General features: G+C 33.4%; 1 protein-coding gene and 1 long non-coding RNA gene across 14 annotated transcripts in view; one reads left to right on the forward strand and one right to left on the reverse strand.

Annotated features, from left to right (window-relative positions):
* stac (C2 and C2B_Munc13-like domain-containing protein staccato) overlaps nucleotides 1-15,760 on the reverse strand; it is a 55,151-nt gene that overhangs the window by 26,061 nt on the left and 13,330 nt on the right. For 3 of the 13 annotated variants that reach the window (XM_076540320.1, XM_076540321.1, XM_076540319.1), the window contains exon 2: nucleotides 1,254-1,509. In XM_076540320.1, the coding sequence (XP_076396435.1) occupies nucleotides 1,254-1,509 (256 nt within the window). Of the gene's footprint in view, nucleotides 1-1,253; nucleotides 1,510-3,623; nucleotides 3,786-5,425; nucleotides 5,599-11,972; nucleotides 12,018-12,131; nucleotides 12,231-14,389; nucleotides 14,441-14,527; nucleotides 14,780-15,760 lie in introns of those variants that run through there. The other 10 variants (XM_076540332.1, XM_076540323.1, XM_076540322.1 and 7 more) reach the window with 10 other exon arrangements.
* Nucleotides 1,524-6,042, forward strand: LOC143265881 (uncharacterized). The gene is made up of 3 exons (XR_013040655.1): nucleotides 1,524-1,694; nucleotides 5,606-5,694; nucleotides 5,787-6,042. It is a non-coding gene; the product is annotated as an uncharacterized LOC143265881 (long non-coding RNA).

Raw genomic sequence — 15,760 nt, forward strand, 5'->3', positions numbered from 1 at the left:
TAAATTATATTTAATGTAGGAATGTGAGAAATAAATTATTTTTATTATAAATTAATTAAAATTATTTTATAAATTAGATTTAACGTAAGCATATAAGAAATAAATTATTTCAATAATAAATTAAGTAAAATTATTTTATGAATTACAAGAATATCAAAAATAAATTATATTGATTACAAATTGAAATTATTCTATAAATTATTATATATTATTTTTGTCTTAATATGGGACTATAAGAAAGAAATTGTAATCACAAATTCAGTGAAATTCTTGTGTACATTACTTATTTTTATGCAAGAATATAAAAGGCAAATTATTTTAAACGAAAATAAGCGGATGTTGAATATTGATAAGAATATTAGTTTATGTTGAAATAGTTTTTTTATTAAGTCAATGTATAAATATATTCCCATCTTTCTCGCTGTTCATAACTCTATTAGATAATAAATATGAATATACTACTATTTCTCAGAAACATCCCTATAAAATAAATATACTAACGTTTCACAAGAATATCCTTATGCAATAAATATACTAATGTTTCACAAAAAATATGCCTATACAATAGATATGTACTCCACAATTTCTCAGAAATATCCCTATAAAATAAATATACTTCACATATCCAAGAAATTAATTTCGTAACAAATTACGTTTACCAAACACATTAAAAACATATGTGAAGTGAAAGTGTATCACAGTAGCTATATGTAACAGTTCCCAAGCTTTTTCCTGCATCTGTTTCCTATAATCTCCGTCGTTAGCATTAAATAAATCCAACGTCCGTAAGTAGCGTCCATCGAACAGACCACCCCTTATTCTCGATGACGTCGACAACGCTACTGAGGTAATAACATTTTATTTTAAGTCGATCCATTCACGATTTTGCGAAGATTGTTACAATATCGCTGGTCGACTACTCTCGAAATACACGCACACCGAATTTTGGCCTCGGGAAAAGAAACTCTTGAAATTCCTCGACACCCACGCGTCGAATACGCGGACTCTCGAGCGAGCGAATCGATCAATGTTTTTACACAACATAATTGGGGATCGTGATAAATATTAAATGATAAAAGAAAATTAAGTATGTTAGCCCGTAAAAATTGATGTCTGACAGTAACACGTCAACCTTGATCTCGATTTAAACCACACGCGGAGGACAACCAAGTGTAAACGAAGAGTTACGCAAAAATACAACCACTCGACCCGAATTATGTGAACGAAAAGAATAAATAACAGTTCTAACTCACGTTCCATCCCATAGACTCGGCCAAGAAATTCGTGGCGTGTTCATTTTCGTCCCTGTCGCTGTCAGTCTCTAAAAGTGCTTCGACAGGCTCCTCGATGCTTTCCACCTCGCTCAGATTGCTCTCCTCTTCTTCTTCTTCCGCTTCCAAGTCATCCTTCTTCTTCGGAATGGGTCCTTCCACTTGCTCTTGCGCTCGCACCTTCTCGGCCAATAGAGTTCCGAGGTTTTCGAAAAAGCCGCCATCTGATTCTTGGATTCTGTGAATTATTTTTGGGGGAAGATGAGAGAGTGAATAGCGGAGATGAAAAGCTCATACTGAAGATGAGTTACATGTGTCGTTTGGGGTGTGGGTTTGATTTGGTGAAGCTTTCTGTGATTGTAGAAGCGAAATAGTTTTGCAAAAGTGTAGTGGATTTTGTGGAGCTGAGAAATTTTGATTAATGTGAGTTTAGTTGGTGAGAAGGTGTGAGTGTGAATTTTGTAGCTTTTCAATTTTTTAATTTGCAATTTATAAATTTATGTTTGCAAATATTTTTAAGTTCATGATTTTGTAAATAACTGAGCTTGCAAACTTATATGCAAACCATAAATAACTATAAATAGCTGAGTAGTCAAATTAACAAATTCTCAAATTCCACAAATCTTGAAATTTTCAAATCTTTATGTATTCAGGAGTATAACCTAATCTAACCTTCTTAGAATATGCATTTGCAAATTTCTATTTTTGAATAACTCTGCATTACTGAATGCTAACATCTTTAAATTACTGTATCCCCAAATCCACTATATCTCTGAGACTCTGCAATCTTCAAATTTTAACATTTGCAAATTTCTATGTATTCAAATTTCTATATTTTTGAATTTGTAACGTGCCAAAACCAATAGCACTAAATTCTTATATTTTCAAATAGTTATATAGCCAAATTTTTATTTCCAAATCCTCACATTCTCAACTTCTCACATCCTCAAATCGTCACATATTCAAATCCCCACATATTCAGATCTTCACATATCCAAATACTCACATGTCCAAATCTCCACACATCCCAAATCACACATATGTCAAATACCACATACTCCAAATCTCACATATGCCAAATCCCACAAATTCCAAATTCCACATGTGACAAATCCCACATATTCCAAACCTCACATATGTCAAATCACACACGTTCCAAATTCCGCATGTGACAAATCCCACATATGCCAAATCCTATACATCCCAAATCCCACATGTGACAAATCCCACATATCCCAAATCCCACATATTCCAAATCTCACATGTGCCAAATCCCACATGTGTCAAATTCTACATATTCCAAATCCCACATGTGTCAAATCCTACATATTCCTAATCCCACATGTATCAAATTCTACTTATTCCAAATCCCACACAACCCAAATTCCACATGTGACAAATCCCACATATGCTAAATCCTATACATCCCAAATCCCACATATGCCAAATCCCACACATCCCAAATTCCATATATTCCAAATCTCACATGTGCCAAATCCCACATGTGACAAATCCCACATATTCCAAATCTCACATATGCCAAATCCCACACATCCCAAATTCCATATATTCCAAATCTCACATGTGCCAAATCCCACATGTGACAAATCCCAAATATTCCAAATCTCACATATGCCAAATCCTAAACATCTCAAATTCCACATGTGACAAATCCCACATATTCCAAATCTCCACATATCTAAATCCTCACATTTCCAATTCCACACATCCCCAAATCGTCACATGTCCAAATCTCTACACATCCAAATCCCCATGTATTCGGATCTCTACATATCCAAATCCACACATGTCCAAATCCTCACATGTCCAAATCTTCACATCCCTAAATCCTCGCATCCCCAACTCCTCACATTCCCAACTTCTCACATCCCTAAATCCTCACATCCTCAACTCCTCACATTCCCAACTTCTCACATCCCCAAATTTTCCCCAGTATCATCTACCTTCCCTACATTCTCTCCAATCCCCCGCTACAATTTTGCAAAATTATTATCACCAGTCCCCGCAATTATACTTCATCCTTAAACCTACATGGCACAGCCCATGCAACTATTAATCAATAAATCAATTATAGCAAAGCAAGCTTATATAACATTAACGTAATAACAGAATTTTATTTCTTATCCACAAATCTCTCGTTAATAACCCACAATACGTCATTAATAGTTAAGATTAAAAGATTAATAGCCTTATCTTAATTCAGCGCATTTTAACAAATAATACAAGCACTCAGCAAAATTTTACGCTTGAAATTAAATGATGTATAAACATAGCAGATGATTGTGATAAACTTGCTCCGTCAACTACGCTACGTTACACCACAACTTTCACCTTTTGTTCTGAAGAAAGTTGAATGCCGCAAATTTCCAATAGATCGACGCGACAGTCACTTCTTTAGTTTCCGGTTTTTGCCACATTCGGGCCGCGGCGATCGCGTAGTAAGGATGCTGCTCGTCCATCTTCTCGAAATGCGCCATTTTTCGGGCCTCTCTGCTTTCGGACATAACACAGAATGACCGTGTCACACGAGACTCAACGGAGAAGTGTTAACGAGACGCTCGCGATTCGCGGATATGTGGGAATGCATGACTACTTTCCTCGAAACGTGAAATTACTGCGCTACTCTGATAAAAACATAGTTATCTTCAGGAAACTGTTAGAACTGCGATGATACGTTATAAATGTCACTCTTTGAAATAGTTTGTTTAAGTAGAGTTTATTTTCACTGTTGGTTTATATCGTTGCGTGGAGATCTAACGTAGAATTGTTTTTCCTGGGGAATATATGGTAATTCAGAGCTTTGGAGATGTTTTACTCGTTCCTATTTTTTGGGGGAGTTTTAGGGGATATTTGTGGGTGGAGAGGAGTTGAGTTTGGGATTTGGGGATTGGGGTGTTTGGGTTCTTAGAATTTGAAGATTTAGGGATTAAGGAATTTGGGATGTGTGGGATTTGGGATGTGTGGGATTTGGGATGTGTGGGATTTGGGATGTGTGGGATTTGGGATGTGTGGGATTTGGGATGTGTGGGATTTGGGATGTGTGGGATTTGGGATGTGTGGGATTTGGGATGTGTGGGATTTGGGATGTGTAGGATTTGGCATATGTAGGATTTGTCGCATGTGGAATTTGGGATGTGTGGGATTTGAAATATGTAGAATTTGACACATGTGGAATTTGGCATATGTGAGATTTGGAATATGTGGGATTTGTCACATGTGGAATTTGGAATGTGTGAGATTTGGAATATGTGGGATTTGTCACATGTGGAATTTGGAATGTGTGGGATTTGGCATATGTGGGATTTGTCACCTGTGGAGTTTGGGATGTGTGAGATTTGGAATATGTGAGATTTGTCACATGTGGAATTTGGAATGTGTGGGATTTGGAATATGTGGGATTTGGCATATGTGGGATTTGTCACCTGTGGAGTTTGGGATGTGTGAGATTTGGAATATGTGAGATTTGTCACATGTGGAATTTGGAATGTGTGGGATTTGGAATATGTGGGATTTGGCATATGTGGGATTTGTCACCTGTGGAGTTTGGAATGTGTGAGATTTGGAATATGTGCGATTTGTCACATGTGGAATTTGGGATGTGTGGGATTTAGGATATGTGGGATTTGGAATATGTAAAATTTGACACATGTGGCATTTGTCATATGTGAGATTTGGCATATGTGGAATTTGGAATATGTAGGTTTTGTCACATATGGAATTTGGAATATGTAGAATTTGACACATGTGGGATTTGTCATATGTGGAATTTGACAGATGTGGGATTTGGCACATGTGAGATTCAGCATATATGAAATTTGGGAATCTGAAGCTTCTAAAAACTTGGAAATCTTGTTACCTAATTTGAAAACTAGAAATTTGAAGATTTAGGTGACCAAGAACATTAGAATTTGTAAATACAAAAATTTGTTTAAAATTTCAAAAATATAGAAATTTGTAAATATCAAAATTTGTGGACCCAAAATTTTGTACTCCTAAAAATTTATGAACGTTAAATTTCATAAATAAAATTGTATAATTCAAAATCTAGGAACTCAAGAAAAATTTGAAAATTCAAAGACTCGCAAAAATATTTATATTCATAAACCATCACATTCAAAACGTAAGATATTAACCTCCTCGGCGTCACAGCCGCATAAACGTGTTTCAACCACGAACTCATTTGTTAAATACACTTAATTAACTGTCATACCACTAACAAATCAATAATTGTCATATTTTCACTTCACTAAATATCTCGCATTAAAGTGCAATTCGTTAGCAAACGTGTTGAACAGAGATGTTTATCGAAACAGGTCCGACCGCAAACTGCTGGAGGACCTCGAAAGATCAGAGAAAAAAAGGAAGTAGGAGGTAGAAGGATACACGCGAGATGTTAACACCGGTGATTATTGAAACTACATTCCCACGATTTGTACCGATCAGATATGATAATTCTATTTATATTATCGTTCGTTACTATTCTTTTATTTGTAGCCCAAGGTGAGAACTTCTCACACTTCAATGGATGTGGATAATGAGGTGTCATGTTTTTAACTCGTTAAGTACTCTACTGAAGATGGACATTCGTAGCAATGTGTTCTATGATACTCAATTTTTCAATTAAACCTTTCAATTTGTTGTCTTGTGTCAATAACGTAATTTTGCTTTAAAGAAGACTCTTCTTCTTTTTTAATTTTTTGGTTATGTATAGTAATATTTATCATATGTGTATGTTAGTTTGATATGTTATATGTGGGTATGAGTTGTTTGATTGTGTTGAATATTTGTGTTAACTTTTTTGATATATTGAACATGTGTGTGAATTGTTTTCATATATTGAACGTGTGTATTCATTATTTGAATTATATGGAACATGTGTGTAAATTATTTTGAGGTACTGCACATGTGTATTAATTATTTGAATTATGTTGAACATGTGTGTAAATTAATTTGACGTACTAAACATGTGTATTAATTATTTGAATTATATGGAACTTGTGTGTAAATTATTTTGATGTACTACACATGTGTATTAATTATTTGAATTATGTTGAACATATGTATATGAATTATTTGCATGTATTGAACATATATGTATGAGTTATTTGATTGTATGGAACATGTGTGTAAATTAATTTGACGTACTAATCATGTGTATTAATTATTTGAATTATATGGAACACGTGTGTAAATTATTTTGATGTACTACACATGTGTATTAATTATTTGAATTATGTTGAACATGTGTGCATGAATTATTTGAATTATGTTGAACATGTGTGTATGAATTATTTACATGTATTGAACATATATGTATGAGTTATTTGGTTGTATGGAACATACATATGTGTAAATTAATTTGACGTACTAATCATGTGTATTAATTATTAGAATTATATTGAACATGTGTGTATGAGTTATTTGATTGTACTGAACATATGTGTAAATTATATTCATATATTGAACATGAACATATGTATAAATTATTCGATTATATAGAATGTGTCTGTAACATATAGTTAATTACATTAAACATATTTGTTTATTAATATGTACATTTGTAACATATGCATTACACATGTATATTACATATTTATGTACATATGTACTACACATATGTTCTTATGAAGGTCACACATATGACAATCACCGAACCACAGCAAACCTATTAATTTTTTTACCACAATAATTGATGCTATTAAATCAATCACATTCAACAGAAAAATACATGAGGACTACATCAATTTATTTTTATTTTAATAACACAGCGAGTCAATTAGAAAATTTGAGGATTCGATTATAATTTTGTGAAATTTCGCTTGGGAAAGTAGAAAAATCTGACGTTATTTCGAATTTATTTATTTTCGAACAAGTTCAATATATCTTCTCTGACTAATCCTTTTTATTTTTAGCTTGTCTCGTATGTGGTTCTCTGAGTCGCATTCTTGTGGCTGATACAACACTGCGAATTGGCTTTCGAATCACATTTCTCTGAACAAGTATCTTCATTGTCTACAGAGTATACTTGCTCTTTAGTTGTTTATTCTACTCGAGAATTAATTATAAATGTAGATGCATTCGTATGTTTAGAACGTTGTCTTGTAGAATGAGAACAGCAAGATAATTTCTGGTATTGCATTCATTCTTGGTTTAGGTTAGCTTCATTTAAAAGGTTAGGTTCACTTAAGAAGTTATTAAGAAATTGGAGAAATTGAAGAGATTTAAGAAATTTAAAAAATATTGGAAATTGAAGAATTTGGAGAAATTTAAGAAATATAAGAAATTGAAGAAATTGAAAAAATTTAAAAAATATTGCAAATTGAAGAAATTGAAGAAATTAAAAAAATATAAGAAATGTAAGAAATTTAAGAAATTTAAGAAATTGAAGAAATTTAGAAAATATTGGAAATTGAAGAATTTGAAGAAATTTAAGAAATTTAAGAAATTTAAAAAATATAAGAAATTTAAGAAATTTAAGAAGTTAAAAAAATTCAAAAATTTGCTCAGAAGTTCAAAAAGTGTATCAGCTCTCAATAACAAATTCAAATAAAATGATCAAAACCACGAATAACACGATCCATCCACAGTTTTATAATTGCCATACATCGTGAAAGACACAAACGTGAAACATTTCACCAGGTCGTTCTATATATTTAAATTTCACGTAGTTTGAAACTGAATTGGTCGAGAGTAACAGACACAAGGTCTGCAATGATGTAATCAAAGAACGACCTTGCAGTCTCTACCGTTTCAAAACTTAAACCGACTTTATCCGCATCGCGTTAATCTTTGCCTCCATTTATTTTGTATACTTCATCTGACAAACATGAACGAATCTTTCAACAATTTGAAATATTTGCAGCAAGTTTCATTGCTGGTGGAAAAATTTATGATTGTCTACTGTTATGAAATGCATTTTTCTTTAGACTTGTTAGTTTTGAGGTTAGGTTTCCTAATTGAAACTTTGTCATTGAAAATTATTTCTGTGAGAATTGTTGATAGTAACTGTAACTATAGGCATTGTTATTGTAATTGTAAATCATTTGTTAAAGCAAGGTTTATTAATTATTACCATTATATTTATTATTAATATTACTTTGTTACTTTGCAATTTTTTATTACAATTTTTTATTACAATTTTTTTATTAACGTTAAGATTATATCTGATTGCATTGCCTGTAAATTAATTGCATGAACTGTTAATCATATTACACTATATACACTATACAATTAATTAGGTTAACAACAAAAATTAGGTGCACTGCACATAATCATATAAACTAAAGGATTAATTATATCAACCATAAATTAACTACAAAAAATATCTAAAAATATTAACTATGAAAATCATTATAATTAATCTGCTTATGGTCTGCCTCCTCCAATCTTTGATCCAACAATTTTATCCTATAACGAAAACAGAATTGAATTAAAATGAAATCAGAGCTAATCACGAAGCTCAAATCACTTCCTTGTTAATAAACCTGTGAGTCACAGTGAATCACAAGTGAAACTGTACTTTCGTGAGTTTAACATTTTTTATTTAACTGACGGAGAAATGGAATTGTGTCACTAATTATCTCGATCATGTCGTTCACCTACATGTTGATTACTGTTCTTAGTTTCATCAAGGAAACAAGGGATTCCCGGTGAACTCGAATGACGTCGAAGTCCCAGATATCATGGGAAAATTACGTTCTTACCGATTCCGCTGATTCAACGTTATTATACCTGTGATTATACTTTAATCATTACCTACGAAATTAGTCGAACATAATCTGTTGCAAAATCGTGTTTTCAATGGTACAAGTGATATGTGCATATTCGCTTTTAATTAAGATTGCATCGCTGGAAAACGTTTCTGGGAATCCTTATTTTTACTGGGAGTTATTGCAAACGCAAACTATAAAAAACGTTATGAAAACAGCGGTTAAATAAAAGAATCCTTAAAATATTTTAGGAATGATAAAAATTGCAGTTGAGTGAAAAAGGTGTCAAATATTTAAAAATTACAAAAATAGTTTATGGTACAAGCTACAAAATATTTAAAAATTACAAGAAAAGGAGTTAATTTAAGAAGAAAACAAATGTTTCAAAAGTAATGGAAGACAGCAGTCAGTAAACGCAAAAAAAATGTTTAAAAAATGATAGGAGCTAAAAATTCAAAAAAATTAGAAGGCATTTTTAAAATTATTCAACTACAAAATTACTAAGAAAGCTATGATAGAATTATCACTTGCAATTTTCATATGTGGAACTATACATGTATATGTATGAATATGTGTCTGTATATGTATACATTCATATGTGTGAATATGTGTCTACATATGTATACATTCATATGTATGAATATGTGTCCTACATATGTGTACATTCGTAGGTATGAATATGTGTCTCTATATATATACATTCATATGTGTGAATATGTGTCTACATATGTATACATTCATATGTATGAATATGTGTCTACATATGTATACATTCATATGTATGAATCTGTATAAACATATGTCTATACATGTATACATTCATACATATGAATATGCATTTACACATATGTATATACCTTCATATGAACCTATATTTCCACGTAAATATATATAAATATATATAAATATATGTCTACACATGTATGCATTCATACATATGAATATGCATCTACACATATGTATATACCTTCATATGAACCTATATTTCCACGTAAATATATATAAATATATATAAATATATGTCTACACGTGTATGCATTCATACATATGAATATGCATCTACACATATGTATATACCTTCATATGAACCTATATTTCCACATAAATATATATAAATATATGTCTACACATGTATACATTCATACATATGAATATGCATCTACACATATGTATAAACCTTCATATGAACCTATATTTCCACGTAACAAAAATTTCTCAGAAGAAGTAACAGTGACTACACATCCCGCGTCACGATTAAAAATCTATCAATCCCCGATAGCGTATCGTTTATCGAACATTCGCTATAATCATTCCCAGTAGCATTTTACGATTTACTTAGCTCTGATGCGTCCGCCATCAAAAGTCTCGTAACAGCTGAGACATCATAAAAGAATTAATTAGCACGGTGCACACGTTCGCTTCTTCCCGTTTAAGGAGGTCGAATGGAATGTAACAGTCTGCTTACTTAATACACTATTCGCTTCCGTCATGTTTGTATGCCGGCGACGAAATCGTTTTTTGCATCGCTATTTGTACAAACGGTTATTCGTCGCGTCACATGATGCTGCAGGTTGATAATATTTACATTCTGGGTATTTATATACATTGTATTGCGTGCTGTGGTGACGCGATGCTGGGAATATGCGATGTTTTGATGGTTGGTTTTTGTTTTCGGGAGGTGGGGATTTGGGGAGTTTGAAGAATTTGGGGAATTTGGGGATTTGGGGAGTTTAGGGAATTTGGGGAGTTCAAGGTTTAGGGATTTGGGGAATTTGAGGAGTTCAAGGTTTGGGGATTTGGGGAATTTGAAGAATTTGGGGAGTTCAAGGTTTGGGGATTTGGAGATATGGGGTCTTTGGGATTTGGAGAATTGGAGATATGTGGGATTTGAGGATTTGGGGATTTGGGGAATTTGGGAAGTTTAGGGAATTTGGAGAATTTGGAGAGTTCAAGGTTTAGGAATTTGGGGAATTTGGGGAGTTCAAGGTTTGGGGATTTGGGGAATTTGAGGAATTTGGGGAGTTCAAGGTTTGGGGATTTGGAGATATGGGGTCTTTGGGATTTGGGGAATTGGAGATATGTGGGATTTGAGGATTTGGGGATTTGAGGAATTTGGGGATTTGGAGATATGTGGAACTTGAGAGATTTAGGGATTTGAGAATCGGGAGATTTAGGATTTGGGGATTTGGGAGTTTTGGGATTTGGAGATATGTGGAGTTTCAAGATTTGGAGATTTGAAAATGTGAGGATTTCAAGATATGTGAAACTCGAGGAATTTAGGGATTTGGGAATATGAGGATTTGAAGATATGTGGAACCTGAGGAATTTGGAGATGTGAGAATTTAGGTATTTGTGAATGTGGGGATTTGAGAATCTGGGGACTTGAAGATTTGTGGATTTGGAGATATGTGGAACTTGAGAAATTTGAGGATTTGGGGATATGAAGGTTTGGTGATATGTGGAATTTGAGGAATTTGTGGATTTAGAGATATGTGGAACTTGAGGAATTTAGGAATTTGGTGATATAAATATTTGAAGATATGTGGAACTTGGTGAATGTGGGTATTTGGACATATGTGGAATTTAGGAATGTGTGGATTTGAGGACTTCTGGATTTGGAGGTATACGAAACTTGAGGAATTTGAAGATGTAATGTCTTGAGAATTTGTGGATTTGAAGATTTAGGAATTAAGAGTTTGGAGATTTGTGAAACTTTGAAATTCATGAAATAAAAAATTAAAAAATTTGTTCATTTAAGAACCTGGAAATTGGATATGGAAATTTGAGATTATCAGAATATGACGGTTCAGGTACTTGATTTGGAATTTAACAACTTTGGTATTTGAAGATTTGGAATCCCAATAATATCCCAATAAAAATTGCCCTAAAAATTCCATACCAATTTTCTCAACCCACAAATCACCATTTTACAAGAACCCACAATCATTATTTTCCATATCCACACATTTACCTTTTACATACCGACGTCCAACAATCAACCGCATCATCAAACCGCCTAAAAAATGACCATCAAAATAAATCACCCAATCACATAAATTCGCTGCAGGTGTCTAAAATTCTCCACGGCTGATCGCAATTAAATCTCTATAAATCACGTATCACCATCGACCTTGAGCCCCGTTCACCTAATCCCAGTAACTCCGAGGAGCAATTCCATCGCAGATGTTCCGGGAGCAAGCCGGTTAGTCTCGTTTTATTAATAGCATAAACCTCTCACAATGCAGACGGTTCATCGTTTCGAGCAAAGTGCAACGAGCGTTTGTTTCGCATCGAACCACAACAATTTTAGTTCTTTAAATTCGCCTAATTGAAACACGTGCACTGTAGTGTCCATATTGCGATAAATAGAGCGACGTGTGAACGCGACATACGAATTCTCTTGGAAAAAGATAAGACAATTGCGGGTCTTGGAAAAAGAGATAACGACGAGTAAACGCGTGACACTGCTGTTTGCTATAGTTCCGATTCTTGTATGGGTCTTTTTTGCTTGGGTAATTACTGTGAGTCATTGGTTGCTGCCGATTTAGCTTATGCATTCAGATGATTATTACTGGAAGTATGAGTGAATGCAACAATGTGTAGGTTTAGTTTTGAGTGTGTTGAATTTTTAAAGGATGATTGAAAAATTATGAAAATTGGTTGATGAAGAAGTAGGATGAAAAATTATCATGTGTTAGATTTACCAAAGGTTAGATTTATCAAGGGTTACATTTACCACAAGTTTGATTTATCACGCGTTGGATTTACCAAGAGTTAGAGTTATCACGCGTTAGATTTACCAAGGGTTAGATTTACCACGCGTTAGATTTACTACAAGTTTGATTTATCACGCGTTGGATTTACCAAGGTTTAGAGTTATCACGCGTTAGATTTACCAAGGGTTAGATTTACCAAGGGCTGGATTTACCAAGGGTTAGATTTACAACACGTTAGATTTACCAAAGGTTGCATTTACCACGCGTTAGATTTACCACAAGTTTGATTTATCACGCGTTGGATTTACCAAGGGTTAGATTTACTAAGGGCTAGATTTACCAAGGGTTAGATTTACAACACGTTAGATTTACCAAAGGTTGCATTTACCACGCGTTAGATTTACCACAAGTTTGATTTATCACGCGTTGGATTTACCAAGGGTTAGATTTACTAAGGGTTAGATTTACCAAGGGCTGGATTTACCAAGGGTTAGATTTACCACGCGTTAGATTTACCACGCGTTAGATTTACCACAAGTTAGATTTATCACGTGTTAGATTTACCAAGGATTAGATTTATTACGCGTTAGATTTACCAAGGGTTAGATTTATCATGCGTTAGATTTACCACGCGTTAGATTTACCACGCGTTAGATTTACCACAAGTTAGATTTATCACGCGTTAGATTTACCACGCGTTAGATTTACCACGCGTTAGATTTACCACAAGTTAGATTTATCACGTGTTAGATTTACCAAGGATTAGATTTATCACACGTTAGATTTACCAAGAGTTAGAGTTATCACGCGTTAGATTTACCAAGGGTTCGATTTATCACGCGTCAGATTTGCCATAAGTTTAATTTACCACGCGCTAAATTTGTCACAAGTTAAATTTACCACGCATTAAGTTCGCTACAAGTTAAATTTACCACGCGTTGTATTTACCACGTTTTAGATCATCACATGATGAATTTACCACGCGTTAGGTTTACTACAAGTTATATTTACCACGCGTTACATTTACTACGCGTTGGATTTATCATGCGTTAAATCAGCACGTGATGAGTTTGCTATGACTCAGATCATTACATATTATATTTACTGTGCTACTTTGATTATTTAGTAATTCGGAAGTTTGATCCTTTGGAAAACAGGAAATTTGCATAATTGGTGATTTGGAAATTTGGTATTTTGGAAAATAGATAATTTGGACATAGGTGATTTGGAAATATGATACTTTGTAAAATAACTAATTCTGACAATAGATATCTTTGAAGTTTAGTAATTTTACAATTAGATAATTTGGAAATTCAATAACTTTCTAAAGAAGTAATTTGCAAATGAACCAATTTGACAATTAGACAATTTAGAAAATAGACTTCATAATTTAAGAATTATTCAGTAACACAATAATTTGAAAATTTACAACTTCAAAATTTGAGACCAACTTGTTAATTTGACAATTGATTCAATTTGACATCAAATTGAAATTTGATTCTCAGAATGCCTCGATAACTCCAATAAATTTCAAAATCAGACCCAGAAATGAAAACTTAACTCAAAGATTAAAAAATTGAAAAATCCACAAGCGAGCTCCACTCGAATAACCTTCAGTCCATCAAATTTTGATCGAGCACCTGCGCCATGCCGAAGCAATTAGCTCAATTACCTCAGCCTCTTACCAGGAAGTGCACTCCTCATTCATCGTCAAACATCGGCGTTAAACGATCGGTCAATTTCAGTTAGTAACACAAACAGCGGGTTAATTTCACGTTAAATATCATCTTCGATCCGTGTTCCTCTCTACCTTGTCTCGTGCTCCGATTTCTGCTCTTCATTCTCCTTTTCCTTCTCCTTCTCCTCGACGATCTTGTGATAGAAATCTTTCCACATCGCCTCCTCGTCCATTTTGTCGAGATTTCACGCCCAGGTAGAATCTCAGAACATCGTTCACTGAAACCTGTCTCGAAACGTCACTTTTCTACCGTTCAGAACCAGCACTGCCAGAAATTCCAGAGAAATGTTGACGTTAACGCCGGTAGGTCAGCTTGAATCAACTGACACTAGTCGCGATGGTATACCTAAACGTCGAGCTTCGTCTCCAGTCGCTAGATGGCGCTCTGTGACGGACTCTGCCTTTCGAATATTTTGTATTATATTACACTTTTGGAAATCTTCATGGATTTTTCTTAAAATTTGGATATAAGTTTGTTATCACATTAAAACATTCTATACAAAGTTTGAGAAGTATAGGATGAAGCGTTTGGAAGTTATTGATGAGTGAAGTTTGGAGAGTTTTATAAAATGGTGGACCTTTGGTCCTCGGTTTTTAAGTTCTTTTTAGGATGTATAAATTTGTTATCATATTAAAATATTTTTTGTAAAGTTTGAGAAGTATAGGATGAATGGTTTGGAAGTTATTGATGAGTGAAGTTTGGAGAGTTTTATAAAATGGTGGATCTTTGGTCCTCGGTTTTTATGTTCTTTGTTTTAGGATGTATAAATTTGTTATCACATTAAAATATTTTTTGTAAAGTTTGAGAAGTATAGGATGAATGGTTTGGAAGTTATTGATGAGTGAAGTTTGGAGAGTTTTATAAAATGGTGGATCCTTGGTCCTCGGTTTTTAAGTTCTTTTTAAGATGTTTTAGATTATGGTTGAAGGAATATAATTTTTTTTAGAGGTATTATACTTAGAATTTATGTGGAGGATTTTAGTTAATTCTACCTCAAAATATTAGTTGCAGTAATTTATTTATTTAAAGAAACCTTGATGAACTTTAACCTTTATGAAACCTTTAAGAAACCTTCGTGAAATCTTCAAGAAACCTTTATGAAATTTTCATGAAACCTTCATGAAGTCTTTGTAAAATATAAACACTGTGAAATTTGTATAATTTGTAATAATTTATTGTACAGTGTAAAACTCTTCAAGCAACCTTAATGAAATTTTCATGAAACCTTCATGAAGTCTTTGTAAAATATAAACACTGTGAAATTTATATAATTTGTAATAATTTGTTGTACATTATAAAACCCT

Source organism: Megachile rotundata, chromosome 15 (genome assembly GCF_050947335.1).
Source record: "Megachile rotundata isolate GNS110a chromosome 15, iyMegRotu1, whole genome shotgun sequence".
NCBI classification, from domain to species: Eukaryota; Metazoa; Arthropoda; class Insecta; order Hymenoptera; family Megachilidae; genus Megachile; species Megachile rotundata.